Here is a 15,677-nt window from a genome sequence, read left to right on the forward strand (position 1 = left end):
TTAAAAACATGTTATATTAACAGTCAGTGGAAAACAATGATTTCATTATGATTCAATTTATTCGCAGACCGTTATGTCACATAAACAAGCTCACAGTCATATTATATATGGTATTGATGGGCATTCCTAAATGTTTGCTAATCTTTTTTCAAACAGTCAGGTTTTACAATGCACTGTTCTATTTAGTCTAAGCACTGTATTTCTACCGCAAAGTAATGAAGACACAAGTAGTACAAGCAGACTTAAACCCTTAGTCTTCCAGGCAGAAGAAAAAAAAAAAAAAAAAAAAAACACTTGCATTGGTGCTTCAGGAACTTTTTTTTCCAAGCAAATATTTCTCAGTTAACAATTCTGAGTTTTCACAGCTGAAATCTAACAGAAATATGACAAAAGGACTTCACAAAAATCAATACTCTGTAGCACCAAACTAACATGCTCTAGATAACTGATAGCAGTCTATATATTTTGAAGAATATTAAACTACAACAGGCTAAATAGAATAAGCAAAATACTTAGACACTTTTTTGGACAATTTTTAAATAGACTACCAAGAAAATACGAAAACACAACTGTAAGGAATACTAATGTTCAGGATATAGAGCAGGTTTTTTTTTTCCCAAGGCTATATAAACCTGCTTCACTTCTTCTTGAAGTTTTGTGGTTCTTGAACAATCTGACAGCCTTATTTTTATTTTTGGTATTTCCTGTTTCCATAATCTTTACCATCTTCAAAACTACCACTGGCCTCTCCTGTATAGTAATAGATTGATTTCAGGATGACATTATCATGTAAAATTTGACCAATTGCAAAGTCCTCATCAAGGATAGCATCTTCTTGTGGTTCCAGCTTTCCGATTTGGGGAATCTCAGGAGGACTGAAGAAATTGAAGAATGATGCATTGGGAACCAGTCTTGGCTGGATTTCAACTTCTCCAGTAGCAGTTGTATGTCTGCGGGTAGTTCTCACAGTAACATCCTTTCCTCTTCTCCAATTGATCTTACAGCCTTTGCAATCTTCAATTTCCCATCCCCAAGAGAAAAAGGGATCACTGTGATCTGGTTTTGACCTTATTATGTATGTCTTTGTCAGCACCTCATTTCTGAAGTAGGGATTGGGTAGAAAATGAAATTCAAATGTGTAACTTATAGGCTGGCCAGGCTTTGAGAACTTCAGGCTAACATCTGACAAGAACTTCAGAATGGGCTCATCGTACTTCTGAATCATAGGCCCGAGCTTGTCAACATTCTTTAAAACAGTCAACCAATAGTCAGGAATGCCCTTAGGATCTTCTTTTTTAGGCTTTCCCTTACGAGCTCTTTTAAGATTAATTCTTTCTTTAGGCCTTGTCTCAGGAACTCTTTTAGGAGCCTCTTTTACTGCAGTCCTTGCCTTTGCCTCTGTTGCTTTAGGCTGTTCTTTTTCTTCTGCCTTTGCCTGGGGGACTTCATTAGGATCGTCTTTGACAGAAGGCTCTGCCTCCAGAATATCTTTAGAATCTACTTTTTCTTCAGTCTTTGCCTCAGGAATTTCTTTATGAACTTCTTTTTCTTCAGCCTTTACCTCAGGCTTTTCTTTAGGGTCTTCATCTTCTTCTTCATCCTCTAGGGCAGGCATTTCACTAGGGGTGTCATCCTCCACCTCCTCATCACTGCTGAACACTTCATCGTCTGAATTCCATTCACATTCTTCTTCTGTAGGTTCATATTCTGCATTGATGATTTGAAATCGCCTATCACATAGAGGCTTATTGAGTTCAGCATATTTTCTTTCAAGATCATGAATTGCCCTTAAGAACAGGGCGTCTACCTTGTCACATTCATCCTGAATATTTTTGAGTGCCTGCACGCGATTTCTAACTGCCTGCGGCAGCCTATCCACGAAATGGTTACCCGACCGAGCCCCCCGCGCCCTTCTGGAAGGCCCAGGTACCCTCTTCTTCTTATGTGAGCGACTGTGGCTACTGCTGCTGCTGCAACTAGTGCTGCTGCAACTAGTGCTGCTGCTGTCAGATTCTTCCCCAGGATCTCTTGACGAGCTAGCCATCACCTCTTCAGCAACCCCCTGGGCGGCAGGTTCCGATACCTTTTTTAAATAGGTGTCCGCCATGTTGCAAGGCTGCAAACCTCTTAAGGTGGCGACTACTGCAGAGACCGCGCGCCCAGAGATGGGTAGAAAATGACTCACGGATGCTTGGGCGGCGGCGGCGGCGGTAGCGGCGAAGTGGCAGCAGCGATGGCAGCAGCAGGAGCGCTCGGGTAGGCGGGGCGGGGGCTGCAGTGACCCCCGATGAGGTGTCAGCGACAGGGGAGGAGGCCTGGGCGACAGCGGCGGTGGCAAGGCCTCTCCTGGCTGCAGCTGCGGTGGACGGAGGCGGTGCCGCAGCCGAATGGCGCAGAATGAGACCCCAAGATCTCTTCTCGGTTCCGATCTCAAGCCCCCTCCCTTTGCAGCCAGATCTCCCGTTAATTTCGTTCCCGGTGTGCCTTTATTTCGCACTTCATTTGCTGGGAAACCTTGATTGACAAATTCTAGACCCAATGAATGACCAAACCCAACGTTTTTCCCACCCGGCTCCGCCCACCTTCCCAGACGCTCCTAGGTGGTTGAGGCACATATTATTTGCAAGACTTTTCTTTCCCTCCTCAAAACGCTGTCTTTATAGTTTTATAATTCAGAAAAAAAAGCTTAGACATGGGGTAAAAATATCAATCAGCCATAGTTCCTAACAAGGGGAGAGACGTGTCCTTCTCTCCATCCAACCAACCTGAAATTACGTTTGGTTTTTCACGGGCCTCCTGACAAAAATCTGTTTAAATTTTTTTTGACTGGAAGAAAATACTCCAAATGGCATCATTGGGTAGCGTGACTGTGGATGATTTTTTAAACAGCTCTTTACTTTGCGTTTTTCTATATTATAAATGTTTTATGAGCATGTATTTGTATACTGATAAAAAGGGGGGGGAGTCGCTTATTGGCAAAGGGGGGAGGGGCTAGATAGCAGGCATATTGCATTCCACGTAGCAGTTTTAATAAGTGCTGTTGTGATGTTTGGCAAGCCTGGTTTATATCCAGCTACAAGGTTTGTGCACCCATGATGCCGTGAGTCAGTTACACCGTTTTTACTGTATTTTTTTTTTCTGTTAAAGCTGGCATGTAATAATATCCCAACCTTGCTGCTGACTTGCCACGGGTAGCACTTCTCAAAGCTTGCAACAACCTTGGAGATAAAACAAAGGGGTATTCAAATGTCAGGTAGTACTACTAAAAAGCAAAAGGTTTACTTTATGCTTGTGTGCAGCAGGTTTCAGTTTCACGAGTAGCAGGATGGAAGAGGGGATTTGTGCTAATGAAGGTGCATCTTCTATCAGGGTATACTTTACAGTGTCATCTACCACCAGTTTTCTTCTAACATTGTAAAGTTTTAGCCATGCCAGATTATAATTTACATATCCAGTAATATGTGAATAAACTTGCAAACTGAAGTTTAAAAACAGGTATCTCTTATTTCTATTTACAGGATTATTTTCTGCTACAGAACAGCTCCCTTGGTACAACTAAAAAGAACTGTTCACTTTTCATTGAAAGGTAAGGAACATATTTAGCCCATATTTATGAATGACAAGAATTACCCATCTGTATTTGAATAAAAATTCAGAGCATATAGTCTTTTAAAGACTGAATTGGAAGATGGCTTGATATTTCTATGGCAACAGAAAAATCTAAATTAAATAGTGGTGATTTGGCATACTAGTGTAGAAAATTACCCTTAACCATATTCACTATCTAAACATGGACATAGAATATAAGTAAATAAAAATACAAAATATACTAAACTATTTATTTCGAATGAGGAGAAATATTAAAATTATACTAACCTTTGTATTTTTTGTTATAGGATTTGTGCTTTATAATTCAGAAGTTATGGGGACGCTTTTATTTTCTAATTTGTGAATGAATTAACTTTTATTGTTTATTTCTGATCTTCAAAGCATATGACCATTACAAAGAAAAAAATCCAGTATAGAAAATTGCAGTGATAGTAAAAACACAAACCTTTAAAAAATATATTTCACTGTGTTTTTGGAGAAAATTTACATAGCAAATTAGGTTTTCCTTTAACAGTTTTTGTACATGTTATTTCAAAACCCATTGCCGTCAAGTCAATTCCTGCCCATAGCTATCCACCCCATAGGGTTTCCAAGGACTGGCTGGTAGATTTGAACTGTTGTTCTTTGTGGTTAGCAGCCAAACACAACCACTGTGCCACCAGGGCTCCTATTCAGTGATATTGGTTACACTTTTCACGATGTGTCAGTATTCTCACTATTTCCATTCTGGTTGTTCTGTTTCCATTAATTAGCTTTTTCTGTCCCCCTCCCTTCTCATCTTTGGTCTAAGGTAAATGTTGACTTTTAGGTCTCATTTAGATGATTGTTTAGAGGAGCACAGTACTCACGGGTGATATTTATTTTATGAGCCACTCTGCCTTTTGGCTGAGAGGCCACCACTGGGAGTGGTTTGAGTTCCAAACTTGAAGGGTATCCCAGGGTGGTAGTCTCAGGGGTTCCTCTAGTCTCTACTGGTCCAGTAAGTCTGGTCTTTTTTAGGAATTTGAGTCTTGTTCTACATTTTTCTCATACTCTATATGGGACCATCTATTGTGTCCCTGGTTGGGAGTGGTCGTTAGTGGTAGTTCTTCTGGCACCATCTAGTTCTCTTGGTCCCAAGGTAGGTGAGGCTGTGGCTCGTGTAGACTATTAGTCCTGTAGACTAGTTTCTTCTTTGAGTCTTTGGTTTTCTTCTTTGTTTTTTGCTCCAGATGCATAGAGACCATACTGTAATTGTATCTTAAATGGCCACTGCCAAGCTTTTAAGACCTCAGACTCTACTCGCCAAACCCAGTAACTCAGTTCCTCGAGGTATTTGGTTATGTCTAGGAAGCATGCATAACTGTGTCCCCAACGTGCTTTGTTTTATATGTGAATATATATGCAGCACACACAAACGTATATATACATTTGCCTACAGAAATACCTATACATGCGCACCGATATATTCATATGTGCTTACCTATACATATATAAGCATACGTATCTACCTATGTAACCACACACATATTTTTTGGTTATTTTTACTGTTGTTGCAAAATTGTATACGTCGTGGCGTTTACCAAAATTGTCCCTTATTCTTCTGTACTTCTTAGTGTCATCATTTACCTTGGTCAAGTTGTGTAAAAACATAAATCTTAATGACCAATGAACAATAAGCACTGTTAGCATTTTGATACATATTCTTCCAGAAATTTCTTTGTGCATATAAACACCTACCTATTTACATTTACTGGTTTATGTATACAACAATGTATTATGTTTTGTAACTACTCATTTAATTATGGATTATTAATCAATTATGGATGTATTAATGGATATAGTTTCATGTCAAATGATCAACATCTTTTAACAATAATGGGCATCTTGTTAATGGGTGTTGTTATTTTTTTATAGTACTTTAATGTTTTGTACCATCAGGAATTAGTGTTTAGGAGTAAGCAATAAGCTAGTGATCCATTTTTTTTAATTTATTTTTATTAGCCAGTTTTTTTAGTACCATTTATTTGATAATCTTTCTGTCCCCCCTTATTTGAAATATCACCTTTATCATATTAACTAAATTACTTGAGTCTATTTCTGAATTCTCTATTTTGATCCATTGACCAGAATTTTTCTGCAAACAATTAATGAGCCATTTTATTTTGCTTTTAAATAATTTTGTATTTTATGAATATGATATGGGCTTATTGAAAAAAAAATCAAGCAGTACATGGAAATCCAGGGAGCCCTGGTGGGACAGTGATTAAAGTACTCAGCTGTTAACCAAAAGGTCAGCAGTTCAGACCTACCAGCTGCTCCCAAGGAGAAAGATGTGGCAATCTGCCTTGGAAACTCTAGGTCGATATGAGTTGGAATCGACTTAACAGCACACAACAACAACAACATTGAAATCCAAAGAAGAAATTAAAAGTAGCCCAAAATATACTATGAGGTAATCACTACTATTCACATTTTTTTATGAACATCTCCAAATTAATTTCACATTATTATTTATTTGTATTCTTACATTACCCAAAAACTTAGTGGTAAGATTAAAAGCCTTTTCCTGTGTTTATTGTCTATTTGAGAATTGTCTATCCATGCCCTTTGCTTGTTTTTCTACAGGATTAGAAAAGAAATTAATTGGTGGCCAAATCCTATCCTAATAGCAAAATAATTTTGGCCTTGATTTAAGGCAAGTATGACTACAAGAAAATATCTCTGTTTTGACACATTTGAGGAAATGTAGCCCCCCTAAAATGGTCTCTCTGTCACAGTGACAATTTTTTTTTTCTTAAAAATTTATCCCAATTGACTAGATAATCTTGGACAAATGTGACTAAACTACAGCTTTCATTCTAAAGTTATCTACTTGGAGTTTTTTTTTTTTTTTTTGAATGATTTTCAAGGAACAGTACTTTATCATTCACACTAGAAAAGTTTGGAATAGGACAGCAAGAAGAAAAAAAATTAAAACAAACATATAAAGATAACATTTTACTGAACTATTCTGATATTCAATTTGGAACTATTTTTTCTAGCTGTAGACAATGAAAATAGTTGGAAATAGGTGACTTTGTCCAACTACAATGCTCTATTTTTTCATGTGCATGTTCTGCTTTAGGCTCTCTAGTAACATGCTTTTATTTTTTGTAGCTGTTTTTGTTTTATTAGTTTACTTAATTTTATAATGGTAGGACTCTAAAAGAAAATAATTTTTCTTCATATAATGGATTTAATTTTTGCATTGTGTCATATATTTTCTGGTGTAAATATCTTATAAGCAGTAGTTCTTATTTTATTCATAAGGTTATATATAAATTACTTGCATAGTGATATGTTCTCTATTCCATTATTTTTTGATATTCATTTCGGGGTTAAGTGTCCGTATTACTACATGAGATGATGCTTCACACAGAATATGTTGGTATAATCAGGGTGAATATGGCTCTTTGGTATCGGTTTACACTTTCCAGGATAAGTGCATATACACTATCCCACCATTCACCCACCTGCACCACACACACACACACACACACACACTCAAAAAATATGTAATGACAAGTGCTGCATTACGTTTTGTTGTAGATACTTACAAGACTTGCAAGTTCTTCTTTACCCAGAACATTTTTTTTAATTATTTTTGTTTTGTTTGTTCCATCTAGAAGGCTTTACTTGAATATACAAGTTAATTTTTTTTTCCAAACTACTGAGGTATAATGGAAACACAGTAACTGCACTTAAAGTGTACAATTGATAAGTTTTGGTAAATGTATATATACACCCATGAAATATCACCACAGTCAAGATAATGAATATTTTTATCATCCAGAAGTTTCCTCATGTCCCTTTGTAACCCCTCTTCCTTTTCCTGTGTAACCACTGATCTACTTTTGGTTCCAATAGATTAGCTTGCATTGTCTAGCATTTTGTGTAAGTGAACTCATGCAGCATGTTTCTCTTTTTGCCTGCCTTCTTTCACTCAGCATAATTATTTTGAGATTCATCCATGTTGCCTATATCAAGTTTCTTTTTTTCCTATTTATTGCTGAAGGAGCCCGGGTAGTGCAAAGGTTATCACTCGGCTGCTAACTGAAAGGTTGGTGGTTTGAACCCACCCAGCAGCTTCGTGGGAGAAAAGACTTGGTAATCTGCTCCTGTAAAGATTACAGCCGAGAAAACTTTATGGGGCAGCTCTACTCTGTCATATTGGGTCATTAGGAGTCAAAATTTGACTCGATGTCTCCTAGAAATAGCAATTTACTGCTGAGTAGTGTTCTGTACCACAATATGTTGACGGACATCTGTGTTGTTTCTAATTTTGGGCTAGTATGACTAAAGCTTCTATGAACATTTGTGTACAAGTGTTTGTATGGACATATGTTTCGTTTCTTTTGGATAAATACCTAGCAGTGGAATGCCTGGGTCATATGGTAGGTATACATTTAACTGTTAAAGAAACTGCCTGTTTCCAAAGTTACTGTAAAATTTTACATTCCCACCAACAGTGCCAACACTTGGTGTAGTCAGCCTTTTTAAATTTAGTTTTAATTTGCATTTTCCTAATGACTAATGATATCTCTTCATGTATTTACCTGCCATCCACCTATCTTGCTAGGTGAATTGTTAAAATCTTTGGCCCATTTTTTATTGTTTTTTTATCTTATGATTGAGTTGAGTTTACAGGGTATATTATATACTCTGGATACAAATCCTTTATCAGATATAAACTTTGCTAATATTTTCTCCCAGTCTGTGGCTTTTCTTTTTATTCTTTTAATAGTACCTTACAAAGAACAGAATTTTTTAAAATTTTGTTTTGAAGTTCAGTTTATCAATTTTTTTTTCTTTCAATTGATCATGCTTTTAGTGTCATCGCTAAAAAGTCTTGCCTAACTTAAGGTCACAAAGATTTTCACCTATGTTTATTCTAGAAGTTTTATACATTTAGTTTTCACATTTAGATCTGATCCGTTTTTGTATATGTTGCAACATATGGATCAAAGTTTTGTTTTGTTTATGTGTATAGATATCCTGTGGTTCCAGCACAATTTGTTGAAAAGACTATCATTTCTCCACTGAATTGCCTTTGCACCTTTGTCAAAAATAATTTGTCCTTGTATGTGGGACTGTTTCTGAACTTTCTATTCTGTTGCATTGTGTACTGATTTTCATTACCTAATTAGAAAATATCCATTTGTTAGATATATTTGGGAGGGAATGAGAAGCAAATTGTGGGATAACAGCATTTCATTACAGCAGAACCAGTTGCAGCAGCTGGACCTTCATCCTCAGCCTTTGACTTCTGCTCCTGAATATCTGAGAGAAAGGGGTAGATAACAGTAATAACCTAGAAGACAAATCGAAACATAAATGTTTTCCTATTTTGGGGGGTTTCCAGTATATGACCATCTATACCCTAGCCACAGGAATGATAGCATTATCCAGGAGCACAAATAATGCCTTTATTTTTCTTGGATTTGATAAGAGATACCTGGTTGCTAAAATGGAGGTAGAAGGTATTTTGAAGCTGTTAATAGAGTTAAAAGAGGAATAGTAATAAAAGTTTGTTATGATTTCAAACTACAGTTTTTGAAGTAAATCTCATTTCATACTGTTTCTATCATAAGGATCCACATGAATAAATGGAGTATGGCCTGTGGCTGTAGCATTTGTTTTTTTAAGGAAGTATTTGTGAATTACATTTCTGGTACTATAGCCTTAACTACATGGAGTTTAAAAGGGCAGGTACAATCAATTCAATGCAGATAAGGAAAATCAGTTGCTAATTTGGATATTTGTTCTAACACTTGGAAACCCTGGTGGCATAGTGGTTAAGTGCTATGGCTGCTAACCAAAGGGTCAGCAGTTCGAATCCACCAGGTGCTCCTTGGAAATTCTATGGGACAGTTCTACTCTGTCCTATAGGGTCACTATGAGTCAGAATTGACTCGACAGCGCTGGCTTTTTTTGGTTTGGTTCTAATACTGGTTTTCAACTAGCCGTTGTTCAAAAATGTAAATCCACGTCACAGAGGAATACTTTTACAAGGGTATGTAGAATCTTTTACCTATCTGAAGAATGCCTACACTAAAATTAAAATAAACTAAACTTTTTTATTTCAAGTTTGGGAGTATTTTATTTCATTCTACTGAAAAGGAAAGAAAAATTCAAAAAAATTGGATGGTGAACAATGTTCATGTATATATTACTGTAGTCATTTCCAATTTTATAATTTACTTGGACAAGGTAGAAAAAAATCAAAATGGATGTTTTTGGCCAATTTTCACCCAGAGTACGCAATTCTATTAATTTGATTAGCTGTCTTCTCTCAGAAAAAAATAGTATTATAGTACTACAGGCATTCCTGCTGATGGAAACAAAACATATTCCACAGCATATCAGAGATTGTGGTCATTGTTGTACCAAAGAGCATACACACAATTCACAAAACCCATTCTTAGGGTTAAAAAGAAAAGAATTCCAGTAATAATAAGGCCTAAGAATTTGATTTCTCTAGTGAGACAATATGACATGAAAGATGTTAGTACAGGCTCTGGAGATCCCTGGGATTGAATCTTGGCTGTTCCATTACAAGCTGTATGGTATTGGGTAGGCTACTTCACTTCTTTGTGCCTCTGTTCCTCTATAAAACAGGTCTAATAATGGCAAAAAGAAGGCAAATTCAATATTCTTTGCTATTTTTCATAATATTGTTATTATTTATCATTATTGTAAAGAAACCTTTTTTTGTTATACAGTCTCAAGCCACTAATAGCATTTCTTTTTTACTATACTGTGACTTCCAATTTTGAAGCAGCGTGTTGTTGTTGGGTGTTGTTGAGTCAACTCTGACTCATAGTGCCCCCATGTGACAGAGTAGAACTGCCCCATAAGGTTTTCTTGGCTTTAATCTTTACAGAAACAGATAGGCAGGTCTTTTTCCAGCAGAGCTGCTTGGTGGGTTCGAACCACTAACCTTTCAGTTAGCAGCCAAGCTCTTAACATTTGTGCCACCAGGACTCTTTATAAGCAGCATAGGAATCTAAAAATTGACAGATTTTACACCCCTAATTTACATGAGGGTGGAAATTTCATGGATATTGGCAATACCTTGATATTAATAATAGGCTCTGGTAGTTCTAAGGTCAAATAGCCAACCACTTACATGGCTTGGCATTATCTGCCTGCAGAATGTGTCTTGTTACTTCAAAGGAAAAAAAAATCAAAGTAATTTTGAATAAAATACCCAATGGAGTGTTGTTTTATTACTTTATCCCATACACAGCCCCCTTTGCCAAGAGTTATCTTACTTCCTGACAATCCTTAGCTATACGAACTGCATTATCTAAACCTTAAACTTATTCTATCTCATGCTTTTGTATTTCAATTCTTTGTACTTTTATTGTAAATATAACAGTTTTTTTTTCCATTTTGACCATTTTTAAGTGTACAATTTAGTGACATTAATTACATTCACCATCTTGTACAGCTATCACTGGTATCAATTTCTAAAAGTTCTATAGCATCCCAAACAAAAGCTTGGTATGCCATAAGCAATAGCTCCCCATACGTTCCTTCCCCCAAACTCCTGGTAACCATTTAATAAAACTTTTATTATGCATTTGTCTATTCTGGATATTTTTTGTAAGTGGTATCATACAATATTTATCCTTTCGTGTCTGGCTTATCTCATTTAGCATGTTTTAAGGTCCTTCAGTGTTATAGCATGTATTAGAACTTCATTTCTCTTTACAGCTGAATAATATTCCATTGTATGGATATACCACATTTGTTTATCCGTTCATTTGTTGATGGACACTTGGGTTGTTTCCACCTTTTGGGTACTGTGAAATAATGCTGCAGTTAACATGGGTGTACACAAATCTGAGTCCCTTCTTTCAAGTCTTTTAGATATATACCTAGGAGTAGAATTCCTGGGCCATATGTTTATACCATGTTTAACTTTTTAAGGAACCACCAAACCATTTTCCACGGTAGCTGCACCATTTTACATTCCCACCAGCAATGCAGGATGGCTCCAGTTTCTCCACATACTTGCTAGTACTTGTTATTTTCTGTTTCTTTCCAGTAATAACCTAGCGGGTATGAAGTATTGTTGTGATTTTGATTTCCCTCGTGACTACTAAGGACTTTGAGCATTTTTTCATGTGCTGATTATTCATTTGTGTATCTTCTTTGGAGAAATGTGTATTCACATCGTTTACCTGTCTTTAATTTGGGTTATTTCTTTTTGTTGTTGAGTTGGAGTAGTTTTTTATATGTTCTGGATATCAAACCTTTATCAGGTATATGGTTCCCAAATATTTTCTCCCATTCTGTAAGTTGTCTCTTCACTTCCTTGATTAAGTCCTTTAATGCACAAAGGTTTTTAATTTTGATGAAGTCCAGTTTATTTTTTTTTCTTTTGTTGCTTGTGCTTCTGGTGTCACATCTAAGAATCTACTGTCAAAAGCAACGTCTTGAAGTTTTCTTCTAAGAATTGTATGGTATTCTTATGTTTAGGCCATTGATCCATTTTGAGTTAATTTTTATACACGATGTGAGGTATGGGTACAACTTCATTGTTTTGCATGTGGAGATCTAGTTGTCCCAGTTAATTTATTTTTGATACCTTTAGAAAAGTGGGGAGTGTAAAAGTTCCATAAAATTATCTACCTATATCTTAAAATATAATATCTCCCAATTGTTAAATAATGAGTTCTGTTCTTGATATTAATAACTTTTTTATTATTATTGGTTACCTTTTATGTATTGGTTAAGTTTAGAGTACTGTGCATTATGACTTAATTTTAAATATCTACCAATGCCTTAGTTTTGTTTTTTGTTTTGGTTAAAGTAGTGGTTTCAAACCTGAATAACAGCTGTGTGAAAATCTTTTCCTTGTTGGAGCTGGAAGGGATTTTTAAAGATCATCTAGGCAAATCTCCTTAGATTTTAGAGATCATCTAGATAAATCTCCTTATACAGATTGGGGAAACTGAGGCCTTCCCTGTTGATAGACATTCTGGGTGTTTTAAGTTATTTGCCACTACAAACAATTTTGCATTTATCATTATGAATTCACATTTTTACTAATGTGAATGGTTTTGGTTTAGGGGCAGATAAAAGAGTAAATGAAGATCACTCAGGTCCTTTTACAATGGGTAATTGACCTAAGCATTATGTAGTAAATTCTTAGCTGTCACTGAATTAGTAACAACTAACTTTATTTCTCATTTTCAGTGTATCAGATACAAGACCAAGTGCTTTACTTTTATTATTTCATTTTAATCCTCATACAACTTACTGAGTGTACTAAGTCTTAGTGAGTAATTTATCCAAGCTCACATAGTTTATAATTAGAAGAGCACAACTGTGAAACCAGATGGGATGACTTTGGATGCTGAGTTCTTAACCACTCTTACTGTAGCATCATCAATGAACAAAAGTGAATGAATTCCTGTACACAGTTGCTGGAACTGGAGTTAAGTGACAGCCATGGGTACTCTTCCATTCCTTTGACAATAGTTTATGTTTTCATGGTGTCAGAAGCTTTTGGGGAACTAGTCTTCAAGCTCCTCTGGCTTACACAAGAGTCTTATCTCAAACATATAAGGCATACCAGAGCAAACTAATTTAATGAAAGAGATGGTTTTCATTAATTCCAATATGCCTAATGACATTATTTGGTCAGCAGCCAGACACTGGGAGGTCAGAGCTTAATGTAAATGACAACCTATTCAATTCAAAATTAAGTGAGAAATATCCTAGGAATTTGTCATTTAAGAATGGCAGTTCTACTCTGTCTTATAGATTTGCTATGAGTCGAAATTGACTCGATGGCAATGGGTTTGGTTTTGGTTTGGTTGCAGCGATGAAATCTGTACTTTGAGGGACCTGAGAGTATGGTCTGGAGCTACCCGTTGAAATTCCTTTAAAATATGTATATTTTAACTGTAAATTGATTTTGAACATTTGAGCTGTATTCCATAATTTATTGACATTAGTTTTTATAGAGAGTAAGATTTCCTGTTGCTGAGTAAAACTGATGTTCCAGGAAGATTCACTTTGATGATCCCTATTCTTATAAGTTTTAGGTAACAAACCACGCAGGTTCTGGGGTCAGGCTGCCTGGGTTTAAATCCTGCCGGGTACTGGCTGTATGACCCTGAACAAGTCACAAATCTTCTTTGAACCTTAGTTTCCTTATCTGTAAGAGGAAGATAATGATAGTAACTACCCCATAGGTTTGTTACAAGAATTAAGGCAATAATTTATATAAATCTCTTATCAGCTGCATAAAAGTTTTACTACTAGCTGAAAGGTTAACTGTTCAAACCCACCCTGAGGTGCCTCAGAAGACAGGCCTGGGGATCTGCTTCTGAAAAGTCACAGCCTTGAAAACCCTATGGAGCAGTTTTACTCTGCACACATGGGGTTGCCATGAGTTGGAATTGACTTGACAGCAACTAACAACAACAACATTATTATTTTACTGTTCCCAGGGCCAGATAGGGAGTCCTATCCCAGTGAAAGAAGCCTGACCGAGGGCCAAGGCTAATGAATTTAATCAGCCTGAGTTGCTCTATTTTACATATGAACCATCCCTTTCAACTTAGGAAATAAGTTAGTTTAGCTTGCATCCCAGGCCACATTTTGTTGTTAACATGAGAATTAATGTCCTTGGTTTAGTCGTTCTCCACTCTGACAGCTTTTTCTATTGAATTATATGCCGAAAACCAAGAAACTCACCTCCCTCTAGTCCATTCTGACTCATGGTGACCCAGTGCTTACAGAGTAGAACTGAGCTCCACAGAGTTATAATCTTTACTGAAGCAGATCACCAGGGCTTTCTTTAGTGGTGCTGCTGGGTGGCTTTGAAACACCAATCTTTCAGTTAGTAATTGAATGCAAACCATTTGCACTGCCCAGACATTTGAATTACAGTGAAACCTGTGAGAGCCGGGACTAGACCGGACTGCCTTGTTTTCCTGGGCCTAGAAAGTTTTCTGCCTTTGACAGGGTGCAACCTTACCCTTTTCCTTCTCTCGCGATAAAAAAAAAAAAAAGAAAAAAAAATTTTTTTTTCTCTTGATAGTGGAAAATAATTCAGTTGACCTTCTCTGACAGGTTTCTGCCTTGCATAGGCTCCTGCTTTTTCAGGTTTTGCTGTGTATGCCTTGTTTTTGTTGTTAGCTAATGTTTTTTTTTACTGTCAAGTCTGTTCCGACTCATAGTGATCCTATGCATGATGGAATGAAACACCGCCTGGTCCTGCGCCATCCTCACAGCTGTTGTTGCAGCCACTGTGTCAGTCCATCTCATTGAGGGTCTCCCTCTTTTTCACTGACCCTCTACTTTACCAAGCATGATGTCCTTCTCCAGAAACTGGTCCCTCCTGATAACATGTCCAATGTACATAAGATGAAGCCTTGCCATCTCCACTTCTAAGGAGCATTCTGGCTGTGCTTTTTCCAAGACAGATTTATTCATTCTTCTGGCAGTCCATGGTATTTTCAGTATTCTTTACTAGATGCGCAGCTACTACTCCACTTTTCCTTAACTCAGGAATGAAAGAAAGAAAGAGAGAGAGAGACAATTGCATCCTGAGTAGCTAACTACAAGTAAGTAAATGAACAGGATGTCTAATTGACTAATTGCTGCTTTTAGTATCGTTGAGAGATCTGTTTAATACAGAGAAAGAAACAAGACAGAGCCATAAATTCTCTAGGTTCATTGTTTTGTTTTAGTGACTGTCTTGAAACAGATGTAATCAAAATTTCAAAATTATAACACTGAGCACAGTTTGTTTGTCTTCTATTATAACCAAAGTTTGTCTGTCTAAAGAAGTAATTAAACATTCTTTGTTTAGCAATAACCTTCTCACCTTTCATGTGGGAGACCCTGCTTCTATTCTTAACCAATACACCATCTGCTCAGCCACCACCCATCCATCATCAGTGGAGGCACTCGTGTTGCTGTGATGCTGAACAGATTTCAGGGGAGTTTCTAGAATAAGGTGGACTAGGAAGAATGGCCTGGCAATCTACTTCCAAAAATCATCCATTGAAAACCCTGTGGAT

General features: G+C 36.7%; 1 protein-coding gene across 1 annotated transcript; it reads right to left on the bottom strand.

The window, feature by feature from the left end:
- Positions 1-312: 312 nt before the first annotated feature.
- Positions 313-2,107, bottom strand: NAP1L3 (nucleosome assembly protein 1 like 3). The gene has a single exon (XM_003412693.3). The coding sequence runs from the start codon at positions 2,105-2,107 to the stop codon at positions 689-691; it is 1,419 nt and encodes a 472-aa protein (XP_003412741.1). The 3' UTR covers positions 313-688.
- Between the last annotated feature and the right edge of the window lie 13,570 nt (positions 2,108-15,677).

This window comes from Loxodonta africana, chromosome X (genome assembly GCF_030014295.1).
Source record: "Loxodonta africana isolate mLoxAfr1 chromosome X, mLoxAfr1.hap2, whole genome shotgun sequence".
Taxonomy (NCBI): Eukaryota; Metazoa; Chordata; class Mammalia; order Proboscidea; family Elephantidae; genus Loxodonta; species Loxodonta africana.